Source organism: Musa acuminata, chromosome BXJ3-4 (genome assembly GCF_036884655.1).
Source record: "Musa acuminata AAA Group cultivar baxijiao chromosome BXJ3-4, Cavendish_Baxijiao_AAA, whole genome shotgun sequence".
NCBI lineage: Eukaryota > Viridiplantae > Streptophyta > Magnoliopsida > Zingiberales > Musaceae > Musa > Musa acuminata.
The window spans coordinates 18,851,586-18,869,318 of NC_088352.1; the positions used below are offsets into that span (position 1 = coordinate 18,851,586).

The 17,733-nt window shown below is 40.9% G+C and overlaps 1 protein-coding gene across 1 annotated transcript in view; it reads right to left on the reverse strand.

Moving 5' to 3' along the window:
- LOC135637336 (uncharacterized) overlaps window positions 1–16,989 on the reverse strand; it is a 44,543-nt gene extending 27,554 nt beyond the window's left edge. The window contains exons 1-6 of the mRNA XM_065150029.1: window positions 16,733–16,989; window positions 16,531–16,608; window positions 15,896–15,945; window positions 15,740–15,793; window positions 11,930–11,982; window positions 11,684–11,756 (exon numbers count right to left, since the gene is read on the reverse strand). Coding sequence (XP_065006101.1) covers window positions 11,684–11,756; window positions 11,930–11,982; window positions 15,740–15,793; window positions 15,896–15,945; window positions 16,531–16,608; window positions 16,733–16,897 — 473 coding nt within the window. The 5' untranslated portion in view covers window positions 16,898–16,989. The remainder of the gene's footprint in view (window positions 1–11,683; window positions 11,757–11,929; window positions 11,983–15,739; window positions 15,794–15,895; window positions 15,946–16,530; window positions 16,609–16,732) is intronic.
- Between the last annotated feature and the right edge of the window lie 744 nt (window positions 16,990–17,733).

Here is a 17,733-nt window from a genome sequence, read left to right on the forward strand (position 1 = left end):
GCAAGTGTTCCGATCCTTCCTATTGCAAGCTTTCTAATCTTTCCTATTGCAAGTGTCCTAATCTTTCCTTACTGCAATTTTATCTCTACATTTGCTTTGAATATGAGGAACTTTGAATTGTTCTAGCCTTGAATTTGATATATCTCCTGTTTAGACGTAACGATTCGAATCTATGCAACTTCTGAGATTCTGAACTTTCTACCTTGTTATGGTTATAACTTCATGTATTGACCTCTGATTTGGACAAAACTTATTTGATCAGAATATAGACTCATAAACTTTCTTTTGATAGCTTATTTAAGAATTCGGAGTAAGTTTGCCTGCCCAAACTTCTGTTTTCAAATGAGCCTACAGATTCTGCAAAACAGTAATTTTGTTTTTGACCTTTAGTTACTAAATCAATGGTAACTCCTTGTTGGAAACCTTGATTTGTACGATACTTGTTTCATCAGAAACTAGATTGAAATATCTTTCCAATGATATATTTTCTAAGTAAAATTGGAGCACGATTAATAGTTTGAATCATTTATTCAATCTGTCTCTTGAATTCTGCCAGAAATCGAGCTTTGGTCGATTTCGTATATTCTGGTTTCATTCCTTTGGAAATTGATTTCATCTAACCTTCTTATTTGAATTGAGCTATATGTGATTGCTTGGAATCCTTGTACACTTTTGCTTTCATTTCCTTTCAAATCTGAATACATTTGTGAAGGATTATGTTTGCATCATGTTGACTCATAAAGGCACATGTATATTTCGTTGTTCCGCATGTGCTTCCAATATGTCCCAATTTATTGTTCACAATACCCTTTTGTACTCTGGTGTTTGTGGGATTATTTGGACCTTTGCCAGAAATGGTAAAGGATATGTGCTTAGAGCCCGCGATGCTCTAGATTATGTTTGGTGGTCATTCAGAAATGGATGGACCATATTATGTTTGGAATCCCACTTCACCATCTATCTGTTTGATATGAAATTCAGAGCCGACCTAGCACTTGGGCAGGGTGAAAGGGCTCGAGTAGGAAAGGGCTACCCGTGGATGGAGTCGAGACTCATCACGGCATGGAGCCACCACTAAGTTAAACCTCACATGCACTATGCTAGGGTACGACGTCTGAGCTTCTGTTTCGTATTTTGTATTGATATGCCCCAAAATGTTTCCTATGTCATTGATATACTTCAAAATGCTTCACATACTATTGATATATTCCAAAATGTTTCATTTGTCATTGATATGCTCTGAAACTTTTCATACGCCTTTGATATGCTCCGAAATGTTTCATTTGTTATTGTTACGCTTCGAAATGTTCCATATGTCATTGATATGCTCCGGAACATTTCATACACTATTGATATGCTCCAATTACTCTGTGCTCCATTTGCTATGAACTGATATGTTCTGAAATGTCCTATCTGCCATTGATATGCTCCGGAACATCTCGTACGCTATTGATATGCTCCAATTACTCCATGCTCCATTTGTTATGAACCAAATATGTTTTGAATGACATGACACATATGATTTTGTATCTAATGAGATGGTATCCTTGAGAAATCTTGTATTCTGCCTTGCATTATGATATCTTACTTGTTTGAAATCATTCCTTTTGTTCTGAATATGCTTTGTCACTTGCTGAGCTGTTTTTAGCTCACTCCGTTGTTATATAAAATCTTTCAGGTCAGCTTGTCACTCTTTGAGATGTTTGAATTGAGCTGAGGCAGTAGAGAGCTATTCAGAATTATGGGCTAGTCTTGTTGGTTATTATGTTATTGTTGTATAAGTATATTTTGTATGTAATGAAATGTTGTCGATGAACCGAAATGGATATACCTTGTAAAAGTATTAGAAGATCTCTCTTATTTGGAATTTCGGAATGTTAAATCTAGTTTACGATGATATGAACTTGTGGTAAATGGTTGGAGTTATGATTGTATAAATTACATAGCTTGTGGATTTATAAATGTTGTTCATGTTTGTTAAGATTGACTTGGGTTGTCATAAATATGAATTATCAAGTGATGTGATATATGATTATAAACTGCACAGGTTTTATAGATATGAATTTGATAGAATGTTTTTCGGTGTCCTCAAATGTTAGTTTGGATCCTGGATTAGTTTGTGATGAAAAATTTTAATATTATCGATATTTTTGAGGGGGCGTGACACGTAGCCCATGAGCCAAACATGCATTTTGATGACACCCAGCCTACGGACCAATTACGTATTTCAATGATGTGTAGGTCGTGGGCCAAACATGCATTTCAACGACACCCAGCTTGTGAGCCAAACGAGCATTTTGACAACACATGGTCTGCGGGTTAAATTTGTGAATCGACAGTGCACAATCCACTGATCAAATAAGCCTCTCAACGACTTCCTCTCTACGAGATTGCGATGCCTCATTAATCAACAATGCATCCATCTTTGCCATTAGAGATAACAACATCATTAGGTGTCTAACGTCATCAAGCATGCTTTTGACTCGACGGCTCTACAATCCATCAAATCAAAAATGGGGGGCTAGTGATAGGTGAGAATAGTAAGGCAAATAAGTGGACGTCATGTGTTGACACATGGTGGTGTGAATAGCCAGCAAGGGTGTCTGCATTAGACATATTTAGGCGGCAACAAGGGGTCAGACCTACTGACACATGGCTAGTAGCCCTAGCCGACACTTGTGCGATCGAACCCAGAGTGCGCAAGGGTTAGATTAGGTGCCATATGTCTAACCGACCGAGCATCTGAGTCACCCAACCAATGTAGTTAGGCGTTATGGGCGTCGAACACATCAAACACGATGCCACTCCTCCGTTTGAGTCACTAGCTATTCCCCTTTCTCCGTCGATAGTCCCGGGAGTAACTATCATCATAGTTGCCTATAAAAGGGATTTCCAAATACATTACCACAAAGAGGGATTATAGAATCCTTGTTTTGTTCAACTTGTCCGACCACATTAAGCTCAAGTACTAACTTGATCGTCGAAGAGGTCGTTGACGGGAGCACCCCAAACCTAGTTTTGCATGGATTCAATCTTGTGGGGTGACCTGAAGGAAGACCATCTGAAAAAGGAACACGATTGGATCTGAATGCATATTCCACCTCGGACAACCAGAATTTGACCTATCACCAACTATACCAGTTCGTAGCTAGATGGATCCTTGTCCTGCAATTGATTTCTGCTGAAGAGCAACATCACTAAGAGCCATCGATCTTTTACTACATTCAAACAAAGTCTTTGTAGATAGGATTTTCTCTCCCTCTCCTTCAACGATAATCCTAATTGACTCCCCTTATCCAACTCGTACATCTAACAAGTCACCTTTGAATAGTCCGCACCATTCTTAAAGGCGACCTGTTATAAACAAATTCTTCATGAATGTAAATTCTTTTTATCATTTTATTGACCCTTGGCATTCATCTCAATATTCTGATGTTATAAACAAAATATTTCAACGTATTACATCCTGAATTTCCCAACATTCTGATTCAGCTACTCTACTCCAATGGAATGAAATGTCAATAACAAATTCAACATCATCAAGTACTTAAGTCTAGGGGTGCGAACATTAGAGCAAGAAGTTTTCAATTATCTATATTTATGTTGTAACCAAGGTCTGTCATACCGAATCGTACCGCCCGATACGGGAGGTACGTACCGGTTCGACAGGTTACCGGTACGCGGACCGCCCGCTACCGGGCGACACGACAAAAAAACCTCGTATCGGACGATACGGGGTAATATCGGGTAGTAACAGTCGAAATTTTGACCGTTACCGCCCGGCACCACTCGGTATCGCCCGGTACCACTCGGTAAAATCGATCGTTACCGCACTGTAATTTCGATCGTTACCGCCCGGCACCACTCGGTATCGCCCGCACTCAGTAACGGTCGAAATCGACCATTACCGCATTGTAGCAATGCTACAGTGCTCCAACGGATTTGACCGTTGGAGCCCTTTCTCCTCCTATTTAAACCATTCTTCTCTCCCCTATTTCATTATACTCTCTTAAACTCTCTCAAACTTTTTTTTTCTCTCCTAAACTCTATAAAACAACGATTTGTGAATTCAATCGAGGCTAATTTAGGAAGATTAAGAGAAAGAACTTTCTAATCAAGAGGTATGTATTCGTTTTCTTTAATTAGAGAGTAATTAAGATATTTAAGATTATGATTAGCATGTTTCATCCTTCTCTGAGCAATAGCATGATACAGAACAGCACCAATATATGCCTCAAGAGCTGTCTCGGACAAATATTATTAAGGACGATCAATCTACGATCAGCACCACAATGATGCATCAATGGCATACGATGTATCAATACACTATGTCATGGGATCAATTTCATGATTGGGTCTAACAAACGTATCATATTGATATGTATCGGATCGAGGACCCCGATCCACCACCCGTGGAGGCCCGTCGTTCGTTTTGGTGGTAGAATCAACAATCAAGTATATCTAGATATGTGATTATTCAATTCATTTGAATTTTAGAGTTTATATTGTAACAAAATAGTCTAACCATTCAACTGATTTTTCTATAGATATTTCAATCGATAACGGGCTGAAATATGAACCTCGAACAAGACTACCTCAAAGCCCGAAAAAGATATGTGATAATATTTTTACCTAATTTACATTGATTTTGCTAAACTTATACTATTACTATATTTATTCGTAACTTGAAAACCATATCCTAACTTTTTTTTTAATTTTTAGGTATTTTCGGAGGGTTAAATCGATGAAATCAGATGTACCGCTCGGTACACCTCGGTGTACCGCTCTGTCACGAACGGTCGTCGCGCACCTGCAACAACTCCATTCAACGAATCGTTCGTAGCTCACATCTACATGTACAGCTGCTTGGCAGTATGTTTTGTCTTGGTTTTGAGTCATTTTGCTTATAAAAATGTAAGTTCGAACAAGTTGCAGCGCTACAAAGCGACCGCTCACCGAACCGAGCAAAACAGCCCAAGATAGCTTCGTTTTCCTGTGCCACGGGCTGTTTTTTGCAGACCGCTTCCGCTCACCAAAACGTCAGCCATCTCAGCCCCTTGGAACCCCCCAGGTGGCACCGAGCTAGATGGGGCTTCGGTATAGTGTCGAGCGTTGAACAACCTTTCGCAAGTTCGCACGTTACCTTGACGGGAACTTGTTGTCGCACCCAGCACCCGATGAGTAGCTGTTTGTGGACTTGCAGTTGTTCATTCAACCCTCTAAAGTCATTGTTTTCCTCCTCTCCCTCTTTTCTCTTGTGCACGCAAGGTGCTCGCTGAATTTCTTGTAAAGCTTCCCTTCTTTTTGCAAGACGTCGAGACTTGTCCATCGCTCGTTCTTTCGAACTAATCAACTTTCTCTTTTACAGGTCCTTTGGGACCTGCGAGGGGTTGCAAGTGGGCTGATCTTTGCGAAGCAATATCGCAAGGGCGAAGCGCGACTTAGGCAACGCATGCTAAGTTCGCATCTTTGCCGCAATGGTGCCTCGCGACTTAGGCAACGCAAGCTAAGTTCGCGTCTTGGCCGCAAGGGTGCCTCACGCCTTAGGTAAGTCCAGCTAAGGTCGTGACATTGTGGTATCAGAGCAGGCAAGCACTTTGAGCGAGCAGCGAAGGAACTTCGTAACTTCGCCATGGCAAAGCATCGTGGCGAATCAAGCAAGACGGGGCAAGTCGGACCCTTGCCCCAAGTAGCCGCAGGTGGGCTACATGTGCACACTCACTCTCATGTTGTTGGAGCTGCTCAAGAGGAGCGCGACAACGAACATGATGAGCGAGAAGTTAGCTACTCTCCGCGAGCGAAGGAGGCGCAATCTAGAGCGCCAACTGGGAAAAAGAGTTACAAAAAGAGACTCACAACGGCGAAAACCAGCTTGGACGTTCTTGAAGCAAGCTTGGAGGAACTCTACCATGGCCAACAAAGGCTTGTTGGGGTAGAGAGCTCGCAAAAGGAAGCGGAGTCCAGGATCGACAAGGTCGAGGCCCTAGTCGATCCACTGTCAAATGACACCAAAGACTCCGTGCAACACCTGTAGGAAGTTGTGGCGGAACTCACTTCAAGGGTGGCCATGCTCACAAGAGCACTAAATGCGGGAGGAAGCAACACCCGCGTTACACCACCACAAAACTTGAGGGCACCCGAGCCTCATGGTTATAGAGGGGCTAGAGATGCCAAAGAGCTCGAAAATTTTCTATTCAACATGGAACAATACTTTCGAGCTACGAGGCCCGATTCTGAAGATACCAAAGTTTCTATAGCAACAATGTATCTGAACGGAGATGCGAAACTTTGGTGGTGAACCCGTTGGGAGGAGATCCAACAAGGTCGGTGTCGGGTTGACACATGGGAGGACTTGAAGCGGGAGTTGAGAACTCAGTTCCTACCGAAGAACACACAGTTCGTCGCAAGAAGGAAGTTAAGACAACTCCGCCAGAGTACTTCCATCCGAGACTACGTGAAACAATTTTCTGCGCTAATGCTGACATACAAGACATGTCCGAGAAGGACAAGCTGTTCAACTTCCTCGATGGTTTGAAGTCATGGGCTCAACAAGAACTAAATCAAAGGAATGTCACCGATGTGGTTGGGGCAATTGCTGCTGCAGAAAAGCTCACCGACTTTGTTTCCTCTGAAGACCCAGGAAGAAGGAAACAATCTTCAAGCAATCGCCCTCCAAAATATTCTCGAGGGAAGGAGCTCGGGGACGAATAAAAGAAGAAAAGTTCCCACAAAGGGCCAAGCCCGAAAGGTAAGGCCCGAAAACCTGGCGGATGCTTCTTGTGCGGAGGGCCGCATATGGTGAGGGAGTGCCCACAAAAACAGGCACTCAATGCTTTAATAGCTTCCATTCACCCCCCCAAATCGGACAAAGGCAAGGTTGTCGCTCTTAGTTCGAGCAGTTCTGAATCCAGCAGCGACGACGAGGACTCGCAAGGACCTCGGATGGGAGCAATGAGTTTGTTGAACGTCATGCGAGGTCAAGTGGGGGAGAGCACGAAGACAAAGCTACAAAAAGCAGGAAGTGGTGAGCTGATGTATGTAGACATCAAGCTAAATGGCCAAGCGACTCGTGCAATGGTGGACACGGGTGCTACCCACAACTTCATTGCCGATCGAGAAGCAAAGCGACTTAGGTTGATCTTGGAGAAGAGCCCAAATCGAATGAAAGCGGTGAACTTGGAGGCTAGGCGAATCTCCGGGTTGGCGAAGGGAGTTTCCATCAAGATCGGAACATAGAGTGGGAACACCAACATGATGGCGGTGCCACTAGACGACTTCCAAGTGATTCTTGGAATGGAGTTCATGCACGCGGCGAAGTTGGTGCCTATGTCGTTCCTAAACTCCTTGTGTATGATGGGAGGTGATGACCCCTGCGTGGTTCCCGTCTCTCAGAGAGGAACCAAGGAACCCCAACATATATCGGCATTGCAACTGAAGAAAGGGGTGCGAAAAGGTAAATTAACCTTCGTGGCTGCTATGAAGCTAGAGCCACTCGACGAGAAGGCCATTCAAGAACCTGCTGTGGTGGCGAACATCCTGAAAGAGTTCACTGATGTTATGCCACCCGAGTTGCCGAAGACTCTTCCACCACTCAGAGGCGTAGATCACAACATCGAGCTGGAGCCAAGACTAAAGCCTCCAGCGAGACCACCCTACCGCATGCCCCCACCAGAGTTGGCTGAACTCAGAAAGCAGTTAGGTGAACTGCTAAGCGGTGGTCTCATCTACAGCTATAAAGCACCATTCGGAGCTCTAGTTCTCTTCCAGAAGAAACAAGATGGGAGCCTCCGACTACGCGTCGATTACCGAGCCCTCAACAAAGTGACAGTGAAGAACAAGTATCCCATCCTGCTCATTGCGAACTTGTTCGACCAGTTGGGCAAAACCAAGTATTTCTCAAAACTCGACCTTCGGTCGGGGTATTGGCAAGTGCGCATTGCTGAAGGCGACGAAGCGAAGACTACTTGTGTGACCAGGTATAGAGCGTTTGAGTTCTTGGTGATGCCTTTCGGCTTAACCAATGCTCCGGCCACGTTCTGCACTCTCATGAACCAACTATTCAAGGAGTATTTGGACAAGTTCGTGGTCGTCTACTTAGACGATATCGTCGTCTACAGTCAAACACTCGAGGAGCATGTCCAGCACCTTCGGATAATTTTCAAGGTTCTCAGGGAGAACACTTTATTCGTAAAAAGGGAGAAATGCTACTTTGCCCAAACAGAGATCTTATTCTTGGGACATCAAATCGGTAATGGCTCCTTTCGCATGGACAAATCAAAAGTGCAAGCGGTTGCGGAATGGCGAACTCCAAAGAAGGTGCTAGAGTTGAGATCCTTCCTTGGTTTCGTCAACTACTATCGATGCTTCATAGCGAGGTACTCGAAACGTGCAACTCCACTGACGGAGTTGCTGAAGTTGCAGCCTTGGAAGTGATATGACAAATGTGAAATAGCATTCCAAGATCTAAAGGCTACTGTTCTGGAAGAACCGGTGCTCAAATTGCCAGACCATGGAGCCTTTTGAAGTCCATACAGATACTTCAGACTTCGCTATTGGGGAAGTACTAATGCAGGAGGGTCATCCGGTGGCCTACGAGAGCCGCAAGCTCAACGAGACCGAGTGGCGGTATCCAGTGCACGAGAAGGAGATGACAGCGGTGATCCATTGTCTATGAGTTTGGCGACACTACCTTCTCGGATCACGATTTGTGCTGAGGACAGACAACATCGCTCTAAGCTATTTCCAAACACAAAAGAAACTTTCCCCAAAGCAAGCACGATGGCAGGACTTCTTGGGTGAATTTGATATGGCAATAGAATATAAGCCTGGAAAGGCAAATGTCGTGGCCGATGCATTGAGTCGGAAAGTAGAGCACGTGAATGTCGTACAATTAGACGACGGGGGCCAAGCAAGTCAATTGCACTCCAGCTTCCTTTCCAGGATGAGGGATGGACTGTATAGTGACCCCCAAGCAGTTATCCTGATGCAGCTCATCAAAGAAGGCAAGGCATGACGATTTTGGGTCCAAGAGGGACTCGTTTACACAAAAGGGAATAGGTTTATGTTCCCCGAGTAGACAATTTAAGGCGTGAACTCTTAAGAGAGTGTCACGATTCCCTTTGGGCTGGACACCTAAGCATTCACAGAATGTTGGCTCTCATTGAGAGGGCCTTCTACTAGCCGAAGATTGGGACTGATGTGGAGGAATATGTTCGAACATGCCTCACTTGCCAACAAGAGAAGGCGGAGCAGCGGAAGCCGGTAGGACTTTTGGAGTCGTTGCCCGCAAGGTTCGCCGTACCGTACCGTACCGGCGTTTCGACCCGGGCTCGGTACCGGTACGGTACGGTATACCGCTCGGTACACCCAGGTGTACCGAGCGGTACACTCACGTGTACCGAGCACTGTACACTGCTACAGTGTTACTGTACACTGCTACAGTGTCGGTACGGTACGGAGCGGTCCGCGTACCGCTGGCCTGTCGGACCGGTACGTACCGCCCGTACCGGGCGGTACAGTCCGGTACGGCAAACCTTGGTTGCCCGTACCAGAAAGGCCGTGGGAGAGCATTTCCTTGGACTTCATACCAAGCTTGCCACTTGTAGGGAGACTCGGATCGATACTCGTGGTGGTCGATCGGTTTTCAAAGTATGCAACTTTCATTACTACTCCCCTACACTGTTCAGCAGAGGAGGCAGCCAAACTGATGATGAAGGATGTGGTGAAGTATTGGGGAGTCCCGCATAATATCATTAGTGATCGAGACGTTCGGTTCCTGGGACGATTCTGGACCGAGATATTCAAATTGTTGGGGTCAAAGTTATACTTCTCCACAAGCCTCCACCCTCAGACGGATGGCCAGACTGAAAGGATAAACTCACTCTTAGAGCAATATCTTTGGCACTACGTGAGTGCCAACCAACGAGATTGGGTGAAGTTGTTGGACATTGCCTAATTCTCCTACAACTTGCAGTGGAGCTCTGCTTCCAATAAAAGCCCCTTCGAGATCATTACAGGACAACAACCGTCAACTCCTCACACCATGGCAATCATGTATATTGGAAGTAGTCCGTCAGCCTACCATTTCGCAAAGGAGTGGCACTGAAATACAGATATTATGAGGGCTTACTTGAGAAGGCGGCAAGAAGGATAAAGAAGTGGGCAGACTTGGGAAGGCGACCGCAGGAGTTCAAGGTTGGCGATTTGGTGTTGGGAGATCTCCAACCAGCATCACTCCAATTCTTTAGGAACAAAGTCCACAAAGGATTTGTGCGCAAGTATGAAGGGCCCTTCCCAATTATCCGTAGGGTAGGCAACGTCTCCTACAAGTTGCAGTTGCTGACGTGGTTCAAAATTCACAATGTTCTTCATGCCAGCAACCTAAAAGCCTACCACTCGGATCCGCAAGATGCTTCCCGAAGTGTTCCAACTCGGCTAGCCCCCATCACAGCCTCCTATGAGAAGCGAGTTGAAACCATTCTGGCGGACCGCAAGATAAAGCTACCCAATGAAGCTGAGCAGATAGAGTACTTGGTGAAGTGGCGAAAGCTTCCTCGAACTGAAGCCAATTGGGAGCCTGAAGACACCCTACGACATGAAGAAGCAATCATCAACAACTACCAACAAGCATCGACGAGGGCGTCGACAGTTTAAGTGGGGGAGAATGTCATGAACGGTCATCGCGCACCCGCAACAACTCCGTTCAACGAACCGTTCGTCGCTCGCATCTACATGTACAGCTGCTTGGCAGCATGTTTTATCTTGGTTTTGAGTCATTTTGCTTATAAAAATGAAAGTTCGAACAAGTTCCAGCGCTACAAAGCGACCGACCGCTCACCGAACCAAGCAAAACAACCCCAAAACAGCCCAAAACAGCTCCGTTTTCGTGTGCCACGGGCTGTTTTCTGCAGTCCGCTTCCACTCAGCAAAACGTCAGCCATCTCAGCCCCTTGGAACCCCCCAGGTGGCACCGGGCGGGATGGGGCTTCGGTATAGTGTCGAGCGTTGAACAACCTTTTGCAAGTTCGCATGTTACCTTGACGGGAACTTGTTGTCACGCCCGGCACTTGGTGAGCAGTTGTTTGTGGACTTGCAGCTATTCGTTCAACCCTTTAAAGTCCTTGTTTTCCCCCTCTCCCTCTTTTCTCTTGTGCACGCAAGGTGCTCGCTGAATTTCTTGTAAAGCTTCCCCTCTTTTCGCGAGACGTCAGGACTTGTCCGTCGCTCGTTCTTTCGAGCGAATCAACTTTCTCTTTTAAAGGTCCTTCGGGACCTGCGAGAGGTTGCAAGTGGGCTGATCTTTGCGAAGCAATATCGCAAGGGCGAAGCGCGACTTAGGCAACACAAGCTAAGTTCGCATCTTTGCCGCAATGGTGCCTCGCGACTTAGGCAATGCAAGCTAAGTTCGCGTCTTGGCCGCAAGGGTGCCTCACGCCTTAGGCAATTCCAGCTAAAGTCGTGACAGCTCGGTACACCGTACCGTACCGTACCGAGCCCGGGTCAAAACTGTGGTACGGTATGGTACGGCGAACCTTGGTTGTAACCATTAATACAAGTAACAACATAGCCTAATATAGCAACTGCTATTTAACATTTCAGACATAAGATCCAAATACAGTGTTATCACAACATCCAATCAAGAATGAAGAGTACAACTGAAGGCAAGCATTGCAAAATGTCATACCGTTGCATAGCTGCAAAATCAGTTGTAGGAATGTCTAGAATTGGATTAGCATAAAAAGATCCTTTGAAAAAATCTGTTAAAAACAGACTATGGTCAGATCAAAAGTCATATTGATTGCTAATATATCAAATCATTTATACCAAAAGCTTAAAACTTTGTCTTAAAGTCTACAATACTTAAATTATCCCTTTTGTACTAAACAAAAAAAGAACAGAAGAGGATATAAATGTTAACAATAGAACTTGCCGACTTTGCCAGACTCGAGCTTTTCCTTTCCATGGCTCCATCCAAAGTTATACCTAGAATAGAAAAAGAAATTTGTAAACTAATACTTAGTACCTTGATCAGAAAGAGATCTCTGGAAGAAGAAGAATAGTGCAAAAAACCAAACAAGACAAGGGGGATGTCTAAAAGCTTGATGCCTGATTGAAAAACTGCTATACTTGAGAAGCTTCTTTTGAAGTATTAACTGAGTTGTTGTCAATAAGGCTATGCTTGCCATCCATTGCTTTACTATAACAAGTTTAGGAATTTTTTTTGTTTTTGCTTGCTGTTCATTTTCCTTTCTTTTCTTTTTATGCTTCTTTGACTTAGGTGAGTTTTAGAAAAGAATGGTGTTTGTACTAATTATATTGATGTTATAAAAGATATATATCATAGTGTAATTACTAGTATTAAAACTAATAGAATATCTAGTGTGTTTCCTATTAGTATAGGACTGCATCAAAGATCCGTATGCATTAAGCATTTTCACATTAATAATGGACAAACTTATAACCTATAGTCAAGACAGATTTCTTAGTGATGATATTATTTTAGTTCATGAGAGTTTGAATGAAATTTATTCTAAATTTGAGTTGTGGAGATAATCCTTAGAATTAATTCTTAGCGTATATTCACAATAGATTTTCTTGGTGTATTTTATTTGCTAATGGTATTGTTTTAGTTGATGAGAATTTAAATGGAGTTAATTCTAATTGGAGTTGTGGAGATAATCTTGGAAAATAAGGTTTTAAATTGAATAGGACTAAGACTGAGATGTAATCTTAGTAATAGTAGGATTAGACATGAGGATATAGTTAAATTAGATGAGCAAAGAAATATCCTATTAAGTATAAGTTTTAGATATCTTGAAATTAATTATTCAACAAGAAGAAGACACGGATAAAGATATTATCCATGGAAACAAAATGAAGAGAGACATCAAGAGCTTTGTGTGATCATCAAGTATCTCTCAGATTGAAAAAATCTAAAAAATTATTATTAGACCAATGATGTTTTATGATGAAAATATTGAGATGAATGTGCGGAGTTATTAGGAGAGATATAGAAATAAATGTTTTTATTTGTGAACAATTAGATGTAGCTTCAATAAAGGATAAGATGAGAGAATCATTGAGATAATATGGACATGTGTAAAGAAGAAGATGTTGTAGTGAGAAACTGCTAGTATCAATTGTACGAGAAGAGGAAGACAAAGACTAAACAAACTTTATTAAAAACTACAGTTAAGGAATTAAATACTCTTAACAAAAACAATTATGATTTTTATGTAGCTCAATGGCAATAACTAGAAAATATCTATGTAGCCGACCACAATGTTGGGACTATAAGACTTTGTTGTTGTTATTGGTTCTTTAACTAGGGCACTAAGAACTCCTACTATGTTATTCCTGTAAGAATATATAACTACTTCGATCTATACATGAGATTTACCTATAATACTTTTAATCATACTAGTTGTGTGCTTCTATTAGATAAATATTCTTATTTATTCTAGACTCTACTTCGGATCAAGCACTTTGTCTAGTTACCAATTGCTTATATTGGTCCTAGCCATTTAATATTTAGTTCCAACGAGGTCAGATTGGATTTTGGTCAATTTGGAAAGTTCAACTAGTTCAACCAATCCATCCAAATCCTAGAAATTTTAACACAAATTATTAAAGAAAGGAGAATCCATGATCTAAATTCAACCATGCGAATCCTATAATCAATCATAATCCAATCCCAGTGCCATGGACATTAGCTCTATTCTCTATATGCTCTATGACCTTTATTGTCTTAACATGGACTACTTTGTTACCAAGTTGATGTTTAAGAAGTCAACTAATCTGGAATGCTTCTATAAGAAAAACCTAAATGCTCTTCAAGGCTATAGCATGTTAGATATCCTTGAGATGTCTACTTCTAAATTATACCCACAACATTCTTTAATTTAGAACAGAGTGATGGTATTTGGGTTATGGCTTGAGACTAATTAACAATAGAATCAACCAAAATAGATTGGACTCTTTTTTTGAAATACCCATGGTAATTGCTTCAAGATCAATCATGATCTAACCTTAACCATTAGACTAGACTCTATAGAAATTGGTCAAAATGAACTTACTCAGAGCCAATTAATTCCATGCTGAGATCAAGCCACAAACAAGTCTAACAATCATTTAAAAGATCAAAGGATTCTGGGTGCTAATAAATTAACCAAACAGTTAAGGATGGATACAACATGCCATGTACTATAGTTTATGCAATTTTGGCACTAACTAATAAGTTCATTTGTTGCATCAAAGCAATCTACTCACAAGCACATATAATTCTCTTAGTGTCCTAAATGATCACTCATATAGTGTGGCTCTAATAAAAAAGTATCCATTGTAAGAACAATATGAGGCATGAATAAAACATCTTTCTTATCTAACAAGTTCTAAACATAATTCCTTGGATATCTTTAGATCTATGAGCCTTTTAATAGATCATAGTCCACTCAACATCTTCCCTTCATCCTTGGATTTTGTTTTATTATGGAGTTGCATGTTGGAAAAACAAGTACACCAATAAAAGCCGACGGAAGAAACATCTAATCACTAATGCAGATCTCCACCAGAATTCAGTTTGATCAACTCCAGAAAAGTAGAATCACTTTCTTTATGCTTCTTGTTGTAACAATGATTATCAGAGACTTAGACATAGTGAAGAAGTGAAAAGAATTTACATATGATGAAGCATCAGTCTTAGATGAACTTATCATATAAACCACCAAGTTCCAACATAAACTGGTTAACTGGTTTAACCATATCATGCTTCAGTCTAAGAGTTGTACTAATTACTAACAAAATTTTATCATTCTTTTTCTCCATAGACCATGGGAACCTGAATAGAGTAAAAAGATACCCTATTAAACCACAAAAGAAAATCAACAAAAACATTATGTGCATATTAATTACTAAGAAGAAAAAGGGTGACCAAGGTGTTATTCAGAAAAAGATCAAGCACAACTCTAGACAATACAATCATCTGTATGAGGTTACTAACTATACCCAAAAAAAATGTTACAAATTTATAGAACTAGTGTGACACACAAGTAAGCTCACTAATGAATTGTCAGAAAGAAAAAAATGACAAGAAAATTATTATATGACTGAAAATGTTGTCAATCATATCCTACTATGCAGATAAAAAAAAATCAAGAATCATATTAGCATTATACTCTTTCCTTTCTTCGCTTATTTTAACGAAAAGTGGCTTACTTTATATCTTGCATGCATTACATAATATTAAATATTAACAAACAATTAAATCAAAGGAAAACATGACATTGTTCAGACACATTGACCATGGCTTATAGTTATCCCTACAACTGTGGGTATACTGCTAAACACTTGTCCTGGTTTGAGCCCCGGGATTTGATAGTGGCCTTGAAAAGTCACCTGCAGATGCTTTATGCCCAATCATAGTTAGAAGTCTCTATTGAGACATCTGAGTTGGTTATTGAATTATTACACAAGTGATATGTCTCATGTTCGAGTCCACATGTGAACGTTATATACGTCATTTAATGTAATCAAAATATCTTCTTTTTTAAAAAAATATATGAATCTCAACTCAAACTAAGGCTAAGAAAACAATGATTTCCTCTTAATTGAATGGGTTTGATTGGGTTGGGTTTGCTTGCTTCAAGCGATAGGAAGTAGAAATTACATGGTGTTAGCAACCAAAGCCCAAATTGTTCTCTTGTCCACTATAATCTTACAAGGCCACATTAAAATTCAATACCTGCTTTCTGGGTCTTCAAGCTCTTTTTTCACATCATCAGGAAGCCTTGCAACACTGTAAGGCAAGGAGGATGAAACAAGAGATACTCATCAAAATATCTTACACTAAGAGCATAGAGCAATTTAGTTTCTATTAAGGAAATTTAGAAATGCATACCTGGGTGCAAGGTGTAGGAGATTCTGACGTAACAAAGAAAACCCAGGCACCTACAGCAGCAGAGATAAGGTTCAAAAGCAAGCTTGTTCAAGTGTAAAAACTATGAAATCACATAATATTCTCCAATCAAAAGAAAATTTATTCAAGACTTGCGAATAACATTCAGTGTATGCTGAACAACAGTTTTTTGCAGTGGTCTTGTGTTGCTTTAATATACAGCTTCAAGATAAGTAGGCAAATCATTACTATATGTTCGTGGAGCTAAGAAAATTTTGCTTTCAGGAAATCTGTAAACTTAAAGTCAAAATTTGAGAATCTCAAATTATATGGATGGTGAGAGAATCAAAACTCATCCATCATACAACAATTCCACGATATAGGAAAGCTCACAGAACATAAAAAAATTTCTTCTGTAACTGTAAACTAATAGAGCAAACTCAAATTTATCAACAATCCGAAACAGTAGAGAGCAACAAGGTATTAAGTCAAAATTTGAGAATCTCAAAAGCCAAGACCCAGCAACGATACCACAATGGAAATTTTGTGGATGTCTCGAAGAAACCAACCCGATCGCTATATGACGTCACGCAAAAAAAGAATATAAAAGTAGAACGAACCCGCTAAATTACACATACATCTGACACCGAGATGATTCCCAATCCATTGGGCCCAAACCCTTCCTCGATGTTCATCGACAGATCTCTGCTCTTCTCCTGATAGCATCATTAAGGCCCGCCAAGATAAGACGAAGAAGAGGAATTGTCGGGAGCAATAGATGGAAAACGCTCAAACCTAAAAACAATATTCAATGGAAATTGAGTTTAGAACGGCGATGACCTTGATATCTGAGTAGGAGATGGTGACTGTCCTGGCCGTCGGAAACGCTCCCACGGTCTCTGCGGCCATGGAGATCCGGAGCGGAGCACGGCAAGCGGACGGGGATCGCGAGGAGAGGAAGGGGTGGTCGAGCGCAGGACGTTGTTGGGCAGAGAATAGAGCCATTTGATCTCTCTCGCTCTGATGAGTCGAAGGGAAGAAAGAGCAGGAACAGAGACTTCCTTTGGCGGTCGCGTAGGAGGAGCGAGTAAAAAGAGATGAAAAAAGGGGTCTGCTTCCTCTTACGTGGAAATTGGTGGGTCGGGATTGACTTTGATTATTTGAATTTGGAAGGTAATAATTTTTTTTATTTTAATTATACCTTAAACAACCCTTATAATAATATAAATACAAAAATGAAAAAACATAATAAATATAATTAAAAAATGAGAACAATATGATAAGAAAAAATATTACAAATTTATACAAAAATAAAATAAAAATATAAAACAATGTAAGAACCAGATAATAAAAAATATGTCACAGTAAATAAATAAAAGAGCTTATGAGCATAAAATAATATGAAATAAAAAATCATCTTGTCATATAAATAAGTAAAAATATATTAATTATTATAACTAACTTAAATTTTGATTTTGACCAAAAAAAACGCATGTAAAAAAGGACTTAGTATTCTAATTTTAAGAAAATATTAATCAAAATTAAATATTTTTAAAAATAAATGATGAAGATAAAAATCAAATCTTATGATACACTATCAAGATCTTTAACAACTATTTGACATTAATCAAATATGTTAAGCAAACTGACCATTATAATTTTGAGGTGAAATTTGAATCCTCGTCAACCAAACGTCACCTAGATTTTTTTTTTTTTTTTTTTTTTTGTCTTAAGAACAAGTCATAATTGTTCTTCTTTCATTAACGTGTGCGGAGAGAATAAATGAGAGAGAGAATTTTTTTTTTTTTTTAACCTGATTTTCACCCACAAGTTCAATTGCA